The following is a 13,268-nucleotide window of genomic DNA, read 5'->3' on the forward strand; positions in this document are numbered from 1 at the left end:
AAAGCTCAGCATTTTTGGCTGCACTTACTTTGGTTTAGGCAGTGGCTCCGGCTCATTCCGGGCTCGACCAGCGGGACTTTTCTCTGCTTCTTCTGCTGACAGCAGGTGGAACTCAGCTTCTACTTTCCCCTGAGAAGTTCATTTGATGCACATGCAACAATGTTTGACAGTGTACGTGGATAAAGTTGTGCAAGTTCTATTTGTTATTATTAACTTACTATTTAAATATATATATATATATATATACACTGCACAAAAAAATGAAGGGAACACATAAAAAACACATCCTATATCTAAATGAATGAAATATTCTTATGAAATACTTTGCTCTTTACACAGTTGAATGTGCTGACAACAAAATCACACAAAAATGATCAATGGAAATCAAATGTATCAACCCATGGAGGTCTGGATTAGGAATCACACTCCAAATTAAAGTGTAAAAACAAACTCCAGGCTGATCCAACTTCGATGTAATGTCCTTAAAACAAGTGAAAATGAATCTGTGTTGCTTCCTGAGTGGACACTATGATTTGGAGTTACATTGTGTTGTTCAAGTGTTCCCTTTATTTTTTGGAGCAGTATATATACATATATATATATATATATATATTAATCTTAGCCCTTAGCAGGGGGATCAGGGGCTGCTAAGCAAACATGGACAGTTAAAATCTCTTACCAATGAATGACAGAGTGGGGCAGAAATGCCGACATTAAACCGCATATGTATTATGGTAAAGGTGCTAAATGGATAAACTTGATATCTTTCCCCTGTGAAAGAAATAATCCCCACTAAAATTGTGAAAAGATCTGTGGATTTTTTTTCAGGGTGTTATGAAGTTTACAATAGTTGTTTCTTGTGCAAACCTTTAGTAGAGCAGTGTTAAACTTTACAGCACAGAGCTGAAAATATATCATAAAATAACAGCGTTCTCCCACTGTTTGACAAAAAAAAATTGTCCATCTATTGGGAAACATCAGAAAGTGATTTTCCCAAAGCTATGGTGGTTTACCCTTCATGTGGCACATGCACAATAAATGCACATGTTGTCATGTCATGTAAAACAGTGTATTCCACTTTCAGAGTCATCAAGGTTTTGGGTTGAAGCGACATTTTGGTTACTGGTTAAGTAGTTAATACATATTCCCTGTTTTCAACAGCTGTGGTTCTGACCAGCAGATTGTGATAGTGTGTGTCTGTGTGTGTGTGTGTGTGTGTGCAAGCAGTCATACTGTCAACTCTCCAGACTTGCTGACAGGCCACCAGCCTCTTGATCTCTTTTGCTGAAAGATGGATATTTTCTCTGTCCCATCCTCGAATATATCCATCTTACAAGATTTGGCAGTTTTGGTTCCCCGAGGAAAGCCGTGCAGGTCCAACTCCACCGTGCCTGCGCACGCGTACATTCATTCAGGTTAACACTCGAACGAAGATAAATAGACGGGTACAAAACTGTCTCACACACACCCAGGAAGTCATCGGATGATAGCGTCTCAAAGTCCCAGATCTGCAGGATGAGGATCGCTGGAAGCTTCTGCTCGGTTTTATCCAATGAGAAAATGCTCTCTCTTTTCCTCACCACTATCACCTTTGAAATGAAAAAAGACGGCATGTGTATAAAATCATGCTCTCTCCAAAAATGAGGTGGAATCCACCATCTGTACCTTCTCAGCAGGCATGTAGTTGAAGCTAAAGACAAATCGCCAGTTAAAGTTCCCTTCCCCGGTCAGAGAGTTATAGTGGACGTCAGTCTCCTGCCGGTTATCCTCTAAACCTTTCAGCCAACTACAGTCGTGGAGAAAAAGAAAGTTTTACATTGTGTTAATTGTTATACTCCGATATTTGCAAATGGAGACAAAACTGTTACCATAGAGAGAAAAAAAACGTACCCCTTGATATAAATATCACTGGACTGCTGGCCGGTCAAAAAGTTTGTATCCTCCAGAACAACGTCCTCTGTGTTCCAGATGATTATGCGCAGCTCATACCTGAACAATAACATATCATTTGCAACTTTTTGCATCTTTAGATGCTGTTGTACAAAACTCTCTCACCCTTTGGGCTTTCGAGGAGAAATATCGACCGAAGGTCCAGGATGAGGCAAATCCATGGGAAACATATCCACCCACATCTGGACTTGACCCTATACACTCGAAAAAAAAACAACAAAAGGTAGCTTAATGGTTATGGGATGTCAATACAGGATTCAAAAAATTGTTTAAGCGTCCGGTTCTACCTGGTCCATCCCGGGCCGGGCCTTGTTGAACAGGGTTCTTGTCTCGATGTGTTCTGGCACCAATTTGCATCCTACTCCTGGGATCTCAGCCCAGCGATGCAGGATCTTCAGAGAAAGGTCCTCATAGGACTCAACTGCTTCTTCTGTGAGATTTGGATGGTATACAGTATTCACACACTCACACAAACACACACAAACTGTAACGACCACTTTATTCAACCTCGAAATCATCTATCCCTGATCTTTCTGTGCCACGTTCTGTTGGAATGATCAAGGTCAGGGGTCGGCAACATTTAATTATAAATATTTAATTGAAGAATATTTCATTTGTGTTAATTCCTTTTTTTAACTTTTAGGTCTAAGTTGGAAGATTATTGTGATCTTGAAATATTAAATAAAATGATATTTTTCATTTTTCGCCGCTCAAAATAACGTCACACTGGCGGAAGCCGGTATACCCGCCAGCCGGTAAAGTCCCGATTTGCAGAATTTGCAGATTCCCATAAACCGGGTAAAATAAATATTTATGAAGATATTTTGCAAATATATATTTTCTGTTGTTTACTGACACAGTGATTTTTTCCGGATATATTTTTAAAATTCGGGTCAAGGCTCCGCTAAACACACTGAAAGCCCAAAGCTCAAAATGACTTCATTACATAAATAAAACCTTATTTTCTCCGTAATACTTTGTGAATATCAGAAGCAACACACTACACACTTGTTTATACAAAGTGTAAAGGTAATAAAAAGCAATATATACAATGGTACCTTTATTTTAGATGTCAAAAAGCAATTGCGGCTCCCAGTGTTTTCTTTTCCGAGGAAACCGAGTCTGAATGGCTCTTTGGGTGTTACGGGTTGCCGACCCCTGATCAAGGTCAATCAAGGTTTAAAACTAGTAAATAAATAAATATGCGCAAAAATCTCCGGCTTTAAGACATCGTATACACAAATTTTCAAATGAACATACATCAACAGACACTGACCTTCACAACACACAGATAAAAACAGAACAGAACTGCTATAAAATCTATCAAAATCCAGCCAAGATGTGTTAAGTGTTGATATCAAACCATATTCATAAGGATTTTGAATTCCATAATACCAGTGAGGATCACTAGTTATGTTACTTCATGTATTAATGCGCATTGTTTACCTTCATGTGTGAAAAGTGTTTTGCCGGTGAAGACTTTTCCAGCCACAGTGATGCGTCCCGGCCTGCAGTGAGGACCATCCAACCCATTGTCTCTGCACAATTTTGCAAGCAGCTCTGTTGGCTTCATCGAGTCCCTCCAGGTATTATAACCCTCGCTATTGGACACAAACAACCAGGAGTGACTCACTTATGAGATGAGAGACATCCCAGGTGTCCTGTCGTACTATACTGCTCCAAAAATATAAAGGGAACACTTGAACAACACAATGTAACTCCAAGTCCATCACACTTGTGTGAAATCATAGTGTCCACTCAGGAAGCAACACAGATTCACTTTGACTTGTTTTAAGGACATTACATCAAAGTTGGATCAACCCGGAGTTTGTTTTTACACTTTAATTTTGAGTGTGATTCCTCATCCAGACCTCCATGGGTTGATACAATTGATTTCCATTGATCGTTTTTGTGTGATTTTGTTGTCAGCACATTCAACTGTGTAAAGAGCAAAGTATTTCATAAGAATATTTCATTCATTTAGATCTAGGATGTGTTTTGTAAGTGTTCCCTTTATTTTTTCGAGCGGTGTATATATGTGAGCCAATCGTCAATTGTGTGTGTGTGGGCATAAAATAGCATAAAACACTCACAGGCTGTACTCATTCGGGAGTCCACAGGTCGCTCTGTGTCGGCTGAAGAATCTATTCTCCAAGTCGATCTGAGTCTCCCCTATCAGGTCGTCTCCTCCCACCAGGTCGTAATCATAGATCAGCACCGAGAGCACCGACTCCTGGGGAAACGTTGCCTGTATCTCAAAAGACCTGGTGAAGTAACAGAGAAAGTGGAAACTCTCGTGTGGTTTTTCTTGAATGTAAAGCACTGAAAACTTATTTACCTTCCAAATATAGGATTCAGCTGTTTCGGGATGTAGTTGTCTCTGTCTTTGATTTCATTCTTGCCAAATCGAACAATTATGTAAGGATCCGCTTTCCCATCCGGGTCAGCAGGATGCAGGTTAGACGCCTTGAGTGACAGAATATCAAATAATGGTAAGAATGATATTTTTTCATGTCATATTTTGGGATTTAAAAGAAGGTGAAGGAAAACTCACAGAGACTATGTACACCCGGATAAGGACTTGAACTGGGCCGTTCGGAGGGATACCTCTGTTAACTCGAAAGTGTGCAGTGTCTTCAGTTTCCTCAAAAGCATTGTCATCCTCAGCTGCCACCTTATACAAACAAAAACGCCCCTGCGCAGAGAGAACCGACAAGGTGAGATGGAGTTCGGCTATGTGAGTGTTTCCCCGTTGCGCAGCGATGTAGCTCCTCTGGAGGGGGTAGCATTGAAATGTTGTGATGTCCCGTGATGTGCAAAGGGTAATTTACTGCGCTGATGCCCCAGATCAGGTTGGCAGCAAGTTAGGCTATGCAGTGTGTGTGTGTGTGCACGTTTGTGTGTCTCTGTCCAAAAAAAAAAAAAAAAAAAAAAAACCCTCACTAACCCAAGCTTACTGTTTGGTATATTTCCTGTGCATCGTGTATTTGCAAGTGTATTTGCAGTCCCTATGTTAGACTGGTGCAGGACATGTATGCTAGCTGTGAGACACTGGTACGGTATGCTGTAGGGGTAACAGAGAAGTTCAAGGTGGAGGTGGGACTCCATCAGGGATCAGCTCTGAGCCCCTTCTTGTTCGCAATGGTGATGGATAGGCTGACAGATGAGGTTAGACAGGAATCCCCATGGACCATGATGTTTGCGGATGACATTGTGATCTGTAGTGAGAGCAGACAACAGGTAGAGGAAAATCTAGAGAGGTGGAGGTATGCTCTGGAAAGGAGAGGAATGAAAGGTAGTCGCAGCAAGACAGAATATATGTGTGTGAACGAGAGGAGCTCGGGTGGAGCGGTGAGGCTACAGGGAGTGGAGATCAAGAAGCTGGAGGATTTCAGGTACTTAGGGTCAACAGTCCAGAGCAACGGAGAGTGCGGAAAAGAGGTGAAGAGACGGGTCCAAGCAGGTTGGAATGGGTGGAGAAAAGTGTCAGGGGTACTATGTGATAGAAGACTATCGGCCAGAATAAAAGGAAAGGTGTACAAGACAGTGGTGAGACCAGCGATGATGTATGGACTAGAAACTGTTCCAATGACCAAAAGACAGCAGGCAGAACTAGAGGTTGCAGAGATGAAGATGTTGAGGTTCTCTTTGGGAGTGACCAGGATGGATAGGATCAGGAATGAGTCTATCAGAGGGACGGCACATGTTCGATGTTTTGGAGAGAAGGTCAGAGATGCCAGACTGAGATTGTTCGGTCATGTACAGAGAAGAGATAGTGAATATATTGGTAGACGGATGCTGGAATTGGAGCTGCCAGGCAAGAGGTCTCGAGGAAGACCAAAGAGAAGATTTATGGACGTAGTGAGAGAGGATATGAAGGTAGTTGGAGTGAGAGAGGAAGATACAGAGAATAGGGTTAGATGGAGAAAGTTGACTCGCTGTGGCGACCCCTGACGGGAAAAGCCGAAAGAAGAAGAAGAAGAAGAAGATTTGCAGTCCCTATGTCCTCTATTGTAAGTCGCTTTGGATAAAAGCGTCTGCCAAATGCAATGTAATGTAATGTAATAAATCATTTTTTTCTGTTTATATGTTTTAGTTTTTCTATCTACTTATTTATTCTTCCCCATACTTTACATTTAATACTTGATTTCATCTTTGATCGGTTTCATATCTGTTTTCTGTCCGGTTATTACTGTACTGTGCTTAACTGCTGTTTTTTTTTTTTTGTTGTTTTTTTTTTAATTTATTAGGACAGGTTCCTTGACAGAGTCACACACATTCTTACAAAACCTCATGACAAGATACACATTATACAATATTCTTTATAGGTCACTTATTTCCTCACTAGCAAGCGAAAAAAAAAAAAAAAATAGAAAAAAAAAACATCTAGCTCAGTCAAATAGAGATAATATCTTCAACTCTCCAAATTTAACTGCTGGTTTTTTTTTTTGTTTTTTTTTTTACTTTCTTCCTTACACAGTTAATAGCACTCTTTAGTTTGTAGAGTGTAGGCAGGGATTCAATTTAGATTTTATATGCACATGTGTAAATGGTTTAAAAATCCCTTTCTTATAAGTCTCATTTAATCTTAAAGTTTATTACTATATTTTTCTTTTCTTTTTTTTTTTTTGAACATTTATTAGAACAGGTTCCTTGACAGAGTCACACACATTCTTACAAAACCTCATGACAAGATACACATTATACAGTATTCTTTATAGGTCACTTATTACCTCACTAGCAAGCGAAAAATAAAGAAAACAAAAACAAAACATCTAGCTCAGTCAAATAGAGATAATATCTTCAACTCTCCAAATTTAACTTTTTTTTGAGAATGAGAACAACTTTATTTATCCCGAAGGAAATTGTTGTGCCAGAGTTTCAAGCAAAAACATAACAGTAATAGATAACAGTAGGAAGGAGGAAGAATAAGAAATACAATGACATATAAATTGTCTTAACTGTTTTAAAGTCTTAACCACAAAGTTGGAGCCCCAACTCAATAAAGTTCTATCAAATCAAATGCAAAATCCAATTTCCTCACCTTGAATTTGCCAACGAACCTCTCCTCGGCCGCTCCTTCCTCCTCGCTGGCTTTCCCTCTGAACAGCTCGAACGTGTTCACCCAGTCGTCAAAATGCCCAAACTCTGCCTCCAGCTCCTTATCGTACAGCTTTAAACGGCAGGAGAGCGGCAGCACCAATTCATTTTATTTGCATTTTATTTTAATTTTTTATTTTCAGATCATCTATTTGAAATAGTAACAAAAAAAAAAAAAAAAAAATCATCTGAAGATAATGTGAACCTAGATGTCCACGATTGCTACCGGAGGCATGTATCAATTCATGTTTTTTTTTTTTACTTTATTAGTCCCTGTCAGGAAATTAATGTTTTTGCATTTGACCCATCATGGATGAACATGGATAAACAACACCTTGGCAGGCTTTGGGGAGCGTTGGAATTGAGCCGATCAAGCAGATTTTGTAACCCGTTGTCAAGTTTGTGATAACAGGAACATTTTCAGGCAAGAGCAAAGTCTTGTATGTAAAAAAAAAAAAAAAAAAAAAAAAAAAAAAAGAAGAAGCCAAATCGACCTCTTGATGAATATCACATACTTGCAGTGTGGCGAGTTTACAAGTTGGCGGTGAGACTTGCTTTCCTTTTCCTTTCTGTTTGTCCTTGTCTCCATCTGAGATCAAAGTCATACTGTACATGCTCACTTCAAAGCTGGTACAAAAAATATGACTATAACTTAATTATATATAAATGTTAATTCTTTAAAATCACATGCCAAAAAATATTAAACATGCATCCACAACCTCAGAACATATGTATATAAGTAACATTTGCTTAAGTTCTTAAAGATGAGTCATTTCGTGTTGAACTTGATGCAAATAATGGGTTTGAAAATTCCATTGGAGAATTTGGAGGTTCTTCTGGTTAAAAATTTGAGGAACTTCACAAGTCGATTTGATATCCTATTCCTTTATCAATTCAGTGCTTTTCCTGTTTCTAATGCCTGTTTTTAATGCTTATCAAACCAATTGTTTCATGAGTGTCACAATCAAAGAAAAAAATGCAAATTGTCTAAAAAAAAAAGCAAGAAATAACCTTAAATTGTGGGAGGAATTCTCCGTAAACTTAATAAGAAATCATTTGGAAAAATAGCATCTTATCATATGTTTAAGTGTGCGTGTGTGTGTATCTGTGCGTGCACATTCATGATGAGGCATGATGAATAATGTAGTTTTCCCTGCTCATGCAAACTTTGACATTTGACTGCAGCAAATGAAATGAGGTGATAATAGAACAAATGCATCAAAGTTGCAACCAGCACTGAATCCACTGCTGACAGAGAGCAGGAACGGCAGGGTAGCAGAAGAAGTGCAGGCAGGTTAAGCACTTAAATAACATTGCAAAGAAAATAGGAGTCGTCCCGTTCCTTCTTCACAGCCATAGCGAGTTGTGTGCAGTAAAATTTAAGCGTATCCTTACCCAAGGAGTCTATTCTGTCGCTGAGCAAGCCGTGGAACGGTGAGGCTGCAATATACACGTCGTGCGTTGTAAGGAGCGTATGTTTATTAAATTGCGATTTTAATAATTCTAGCTCTATGGATATAATGTAGAGTGGTTGTTTTGCAACTTGCAGTGTGAGGTAATGAAGTAACTGCTATGGGTTGGATGTGACCCGACTGGGTCGTAAGAAGTTTATGGCAATTCTGTCCGTGCTTACCTTTTTGAAACACTTCAGAGAAGCCATCTTTCTGTTTAGTCTGGAACAAACACAGGCAAAATGCATTTTACTTACACTGTTGTTTTTTGCAGTCCTGTTTTCATCACTAACTGGCATGAACCTGTTTCTCTGCTGATGCGTAGTATTTGGACCACCAATCAATCACACTCTCCGCTGATTCATCAGCGATGGTTCGTCGTCTCCTTTTGGTGGAACGACGGCTGCTCTTTGCTTTGCTGTCCTGGAATTTGTGCATATATGTAAATTATTCACACAAAAAAAGGACCAATGTATTATAATTATAATATGCTCACCCCTTTCTTCAGATTTCTTGTTTTTCTTGAGTATGGGGCTTTTTCTTTTGGATGCTCCTCCTCAACTATTATAAGGACATCCTTATTTGTCGATGCAACACATGAACTTGACTCTCCTGCATCCCAGGGCAATCCTGCTGTACAAGTTGGAGACCAATTCTTATTAGAGGATCAGCAGATGCCATTATTTGAAATTTGCTGAGCAGTTTAATGAATTGCATCTGCAGATGATGGTCATACAGACCATGATAAAAATGGGTAAAAACGTTTCTCTTTCAGCACTTTTTACTGCGCTGATGCCCCAGATCAGGTTGGGAGCAAGTTAGGCTATGCAGTGTGTGTGTGTGTGTGTGTGTGTGTACGTTTGTGTGTCTCTGTCCATTAAAAAAAAAAAAAAACAAACTCACTAACCCAAACTTACTGTTCTATATATTTCCTGTGCATCGTGTATTTGCAAGTGTATTTGCAGTCCCTATGTCCTCTATTGTAAGTCGCTTTGGATAAAAGCGTCTGCCAAATGCAATGTAAAAAAATGTAATGATGCATACCGAAATGCTTCAGAAATTAAAAATTATGAGTTATCATTTAGCTACAATTTATTTTTCCCATGCGAGTATCACCAATCGTTATTGGACAAAAGCTTTTGTTTGTTGTTTTTGTTTTTTCTTAGTCCAAACCCAGTCCCTGCTGACATTGGGCAAGAGGCATGTTTTAATCTGGACAAGTCAGTCATAGCGCTATCATTCTCTATTGTAAGTCACTTTGGATAAAAGCGTCTGCCAAATGCAATGCAATGTAATGTAATATCATTCACTGTCTGGGATCACATCTATATTAAATTCAACGTATTACCTTCAGCTCTCTGTGGTGCGGGCACAGGTTTTTGTATGTCTTCAGATGGGGTGCTTGTCTGTACATGAGGAAGTTGGATTGGAGGTGGAATGTATTTGAAGGCATTCAGGTTGTTGATGATGTGATTCCCAACCAACGTGCTGCGTCCGAAGGCTCGCCAATCGACGACAGTTATGCTGAGAGGTGGATGAAGGTTTTCATTCTCTGGTAACTCCTGCAGGAATATAGAAGAGAACCGTTATCTCTTGTAAATAAAACAGCTGCTTCTGTTTGACCAACAAGACCCCTTGAACCCACCAAAAGACATAAGGCCTTAATGGTATTGCAGATAAATATATAACAGAATTACATCTTACCAGCTCAATGGCGTCAACCAATGTGGTGAAGTTTGGGTTGGACTTAAACTTTTGGATGACAGAGGAACGCAGTGTTTTCCCCGCACACTCGATGAGGACCTAAAGTCACATCAATGGAATTTCAGCTTCCTTTTTTGTTTCCACCACACGAATCTTTTTTTTTTTTTGTCTTGTCTTACAATGCGGTGTTTGTTCGGATTAAGAAGTAGTTTAAGTAAAGTCTCAACAGTCACAGGCTACCAACCATTCTTCCAAATATACATAAAGATATACGCATGGCAGCAGCAATAATACAATGATTTAGATTTTGAAATATATCCTCATTTTTATTTGCTCTGGCAACCAACTTTTGTTGTTTATTTATTTTAAAAATTATTATTTTTTGTTGAGAAAGCTGTGTTTGCCAGACTTTTGACAAGATTTTCAGCAGCACGTGATGTTCTGTTGTACCTTTCCAAGCCGCAGTGGAACAAACACACTCCTGTATTATGATTGTGTGTTTGTCAGAGAAAGTAACCCCAGTGAAAGTAACGCCGTCAACTTCACAAATATTTTTTTATTGATTCTAATTTACTCAAGCTCACTAAATGACCCTGAATGGGAGGCAGCCTGTTTACCTGTGGACGATCAACTGATAGCAACTGGACCTTCTTCAGCTCCCTCAGACCCCAGAACAGAACCTGGTGGAGAGGCAAATAAAAAAAACACACAAATTGTCGTCACAACATATAATATGCAATTTACAGTGTAATCTTATGATAGTTTGCAATTCTTTTTTCTAAATTGGTGGAGGTCCAGAAGATCTGCAGGTACAGTAAAATCTCCAATTCTTACAAACATTCAGATGCATATTTCCCATCTCAGAATTGGAAATTATATCAAGAAATTTAAAAAGATAGAAATAAAGTGAAAAAAAGATTAGATAAATGAAAGGCAAAATAGGGGAAAATAAATTCTTATACTAAATTATTTATTTCCCCCTTGTTAAAATATAATCAAAATCACAACTCTCCTATGCCAATGCTTTGCACATTTTGTACAACTTGCCTATCAGTTCTCATTGCAATTAAAAAAAAAAAAAAATGTGCACGGGATCATTTTTTTCCATTTGGCTTTTAGTTATTGGAACGCTCCATTCTGAGTTTATTCAAACCTAATCATCGTCACTGTAACCGGTATATTTTGAGGTAAGGTAACTTTGATCCCTAAAGTGATCCTAAATCTAAAAATCGCTCTTGAAAGTGCACTTTTAAGTAGGGAAAGAGTGACAGCTTGGTAATTCTAATAACATCACTAATGTGCATTTAATATAAATTCTAAATATTATCAATTAATTGTTACAAGTATTTGCCACTTTAGGCTTCAACGAAAACACCAATAACAATCAGCCCCATGGAGGAGATGGATCTCCATGTTAGTAGGTCTTTTGCTTACCTCGAGCCTGTAGGTGCTGAGAACAGGCCTGATGCTGACAGGAACCTCAAAAATTCCCTCCTCCCGTTCCTCTAAGGGTGGCAAATTCTGCTCCCCAGACAATGGCATCTACACATTTACCCAATAAGCGTTATTGTTGATGCCTCCTGCTGGACTTTGACAAAGGCAAATTTATGATCTACCTGCACCAGTTCAAAACCAGCCAGCAGATCTCCTCCTGACAGGCTGCCGCAGTGTATAGGGCTGTACTTCAAAGAAGGGGGTGTGTATGGATCGGAGATCAGCCGGACCTCAGGCGCCGCTACTGTGGCACCTAAATACTCAGCTTTACCCTGGTCGCACAGTAAGATGCCAGAAATTGTCTTTTTCAGAGACTGGATGCAACAAAACTTGGGAATGTAGAGGTTCACGTCCGTACCAGAGCATCACTGTCGTAAACCTCGATGATGATGCGCGGCGGTTCTTTCAGGACGTAAAGCAGATCCCCAGTCAGCAAGAGGCCGGACATTGACAAACACTGATTCCACGTTGGACTGAGTGTCTGACTGATCACCTGGTAGTAGGAAACAATAAGAATGAGAATAATAAGAACAACTTTATTAATCCCGAAGGAAATTGTTGTCCCAGAGTTACAGAAAATATAACAGTAATAAATAATAAAAAGAAAAGGCAGAATTAGAAATAAAAATAAACAATAAACTATAAAGTGTCTCAGTGAAACTATAAAGTGTCTTAGTAAACAAGTGAGGTAAGGAGTGCACAATAGTATGATAGAAGGGAAAATTGTAGTGTAGCTGTTATGAGATGAAATATTGCACAGTATAGTTTACAATAGTTAGCAAGTCAAGGATGGAAACACAACAAGGGAAAAAGATAAAAAAATGGGTCAAATCAGAAAACAATCGACATGATATTATTTATAAGATCTGATGATCTTATACTAACGATGCATTTTCTAAAATGAATATCCAAAAGCCTTCTTTTTTTATATTTGAAACTGTAAATTCATGAATGAATGAATGTCTTAAAAATGTTTCAACAGCAGGAAGCAACTGTATTGTACTATTGACATACGTATCTTTCTTCTCTGGAGTCATTTTTTTCTGCAATATTGATGTTTTATTTGGTCTTTAAAATGATGTACATCCAAACGGAAGGGGCAGGGTCTATTGATAATGCGTACCGAGAGATATTATTCATTTATGACTGGAAAGAAAATATGCTATCTGACAAATCGACTCTTGACCTCAGCGGAAGAAAGGATGGAGGAGTTGTCAATGTTGTAGAGGAATTATGAAATTTGTCCTCAAGGAGAACTTCCATTTTGTTGTTGTTAGGTTTCTCCAAAGAGGTCTTCAAAGGGTCATGGGCTCTGGATTTCAAATTAATGCAGAGGGGACTTTTTTCACTGCATTACTTTCAGGTATTTAATGTTCAATAACTATCAGTGTATATTTTCTCTTTTAAGATTGACTTTGCCTTTTTTTTATGTATCTGATGTGACTTGTTCAATTGTTGTTGTTACTGTCTAGCCAAATATGTACACTGCTCAAAAAAATAAAGGGAACACTTAAAAAACACATCCTAGATCTAAATAAATGAAATGTTCTTATGAAATACTTTGCTCTT

General features: G+C 38.7%; 1 protein-coding gene across 1 annotated transcript in view; it reads right to left on the reverse strand.

Annotated features, from left to right (window-relative positions):
- Positions 1 to 13,268, reverse strand: part of fer1l6 (fer-1 like family member 6) — a 38,581-nt gene that overhangs the window by 1,092 nt on the left and 24,221 nt on the right. The window contains exons 23-45 of the mRNA XM_086144688.1: positions 12,058 to 12,192; positions 11,822 to 11,971; positions 11,640 to 11,747; positions 10,823 to 10,885; positions 10,206 to 10,304; positions 9,850 to 10,063; positions 8,998 to 9,134; positions 8,805 to 8,924; positions 8,684 to 8,723; positions 8,446 to 8,490; positions 7,566 to 7,639; positions 6,995 to 7,123; positions 4,505 to 4,645; positions 4,289 to 4,416; positions 4,044 to 4,214; positions 3,397 to 3,551; positions 2,238 to 2,380; positions 2,056 to 2,144; positions 1,891 to 1,989; positions 1,666 to 1,786; positions 1,469 to 1,589; positions 1,234 to 1,391; positions 29 to 129 (exon numbers count right to left, since the gene is read on the reverse strand). Of these exons, the coding sequence (XP_086000814.1) occupies positions 29 to 129; positions 1,234 to 1,391; positions 1,469 to 1,589; positions 1,666 to 1,786; positions 1,891 to 1,989; positions 2,056 to 2,144; positions 2,238 to 2,380; positions 3,397 to 3,551; positions 4,044 to 4,214; positions 4,289 to 4,416; positions 4,505 to 4,645; positions 6,995 to 7,123; positions 7,566 to 7,639; positions 8,446 to 8,490; positions 8,684 to 8,723; positions 8,805 to 8,924; positions 8,998 to 9,134; positions 9,850 to 10,063; positions 10,206 to 10,304; positions 10,823 to 10,885; positions 11,640 to 11,747; positions 11,822 to 11,971; positions 12,058 to 12,192 (2,741 nt within the window). The remainder of the gene's footprint in view (positions 1 to 28; positions 130 to 1,233; positions 1,392 to 1,468; positions 1,590 to 1,665; positions 1,787 to 1,890; positions 1,990 to 2,055; positions 2,145 to 2,237; positions 2,381 to 3,396; positions 3,552 to 4,043; positions 4,215 to 4,288; positions 4,417 to 4,504; positions 4,646 to 6,994; positions 7,124 to 7,565; positions 7,640 to 8,445; positions 8,491 to 8,683; positions 8,724 to 8,804; positions 8,925 to 8,997; positions 9,135 to 9,849; positions 10,064 to 10,205; positions 10,305 to 10,822; positions 10,886 to 11,639; positions 11,748 to 11,821; positions 11,972 to 12,057; positions 12,193 to 13,268) is intronic.

The sequence above is a fragment of the Fistularia commersonii genome, chromosome 4, assembly GCF_037954325.1.
Source record: "Fistularia commersonii isolate RoL2024-O1a breed Wild chromosome 4, RoL_Fcom_v1.0, whole genome shotgun sequence".
NCBI classification, from domain to species: domain Eukaryota; kingdom Metazoa; phylum Chordata; class Actinopteri; order Syngnathiformes; family Fistulariidae; genus Fistularia; species Fistularia commersonii.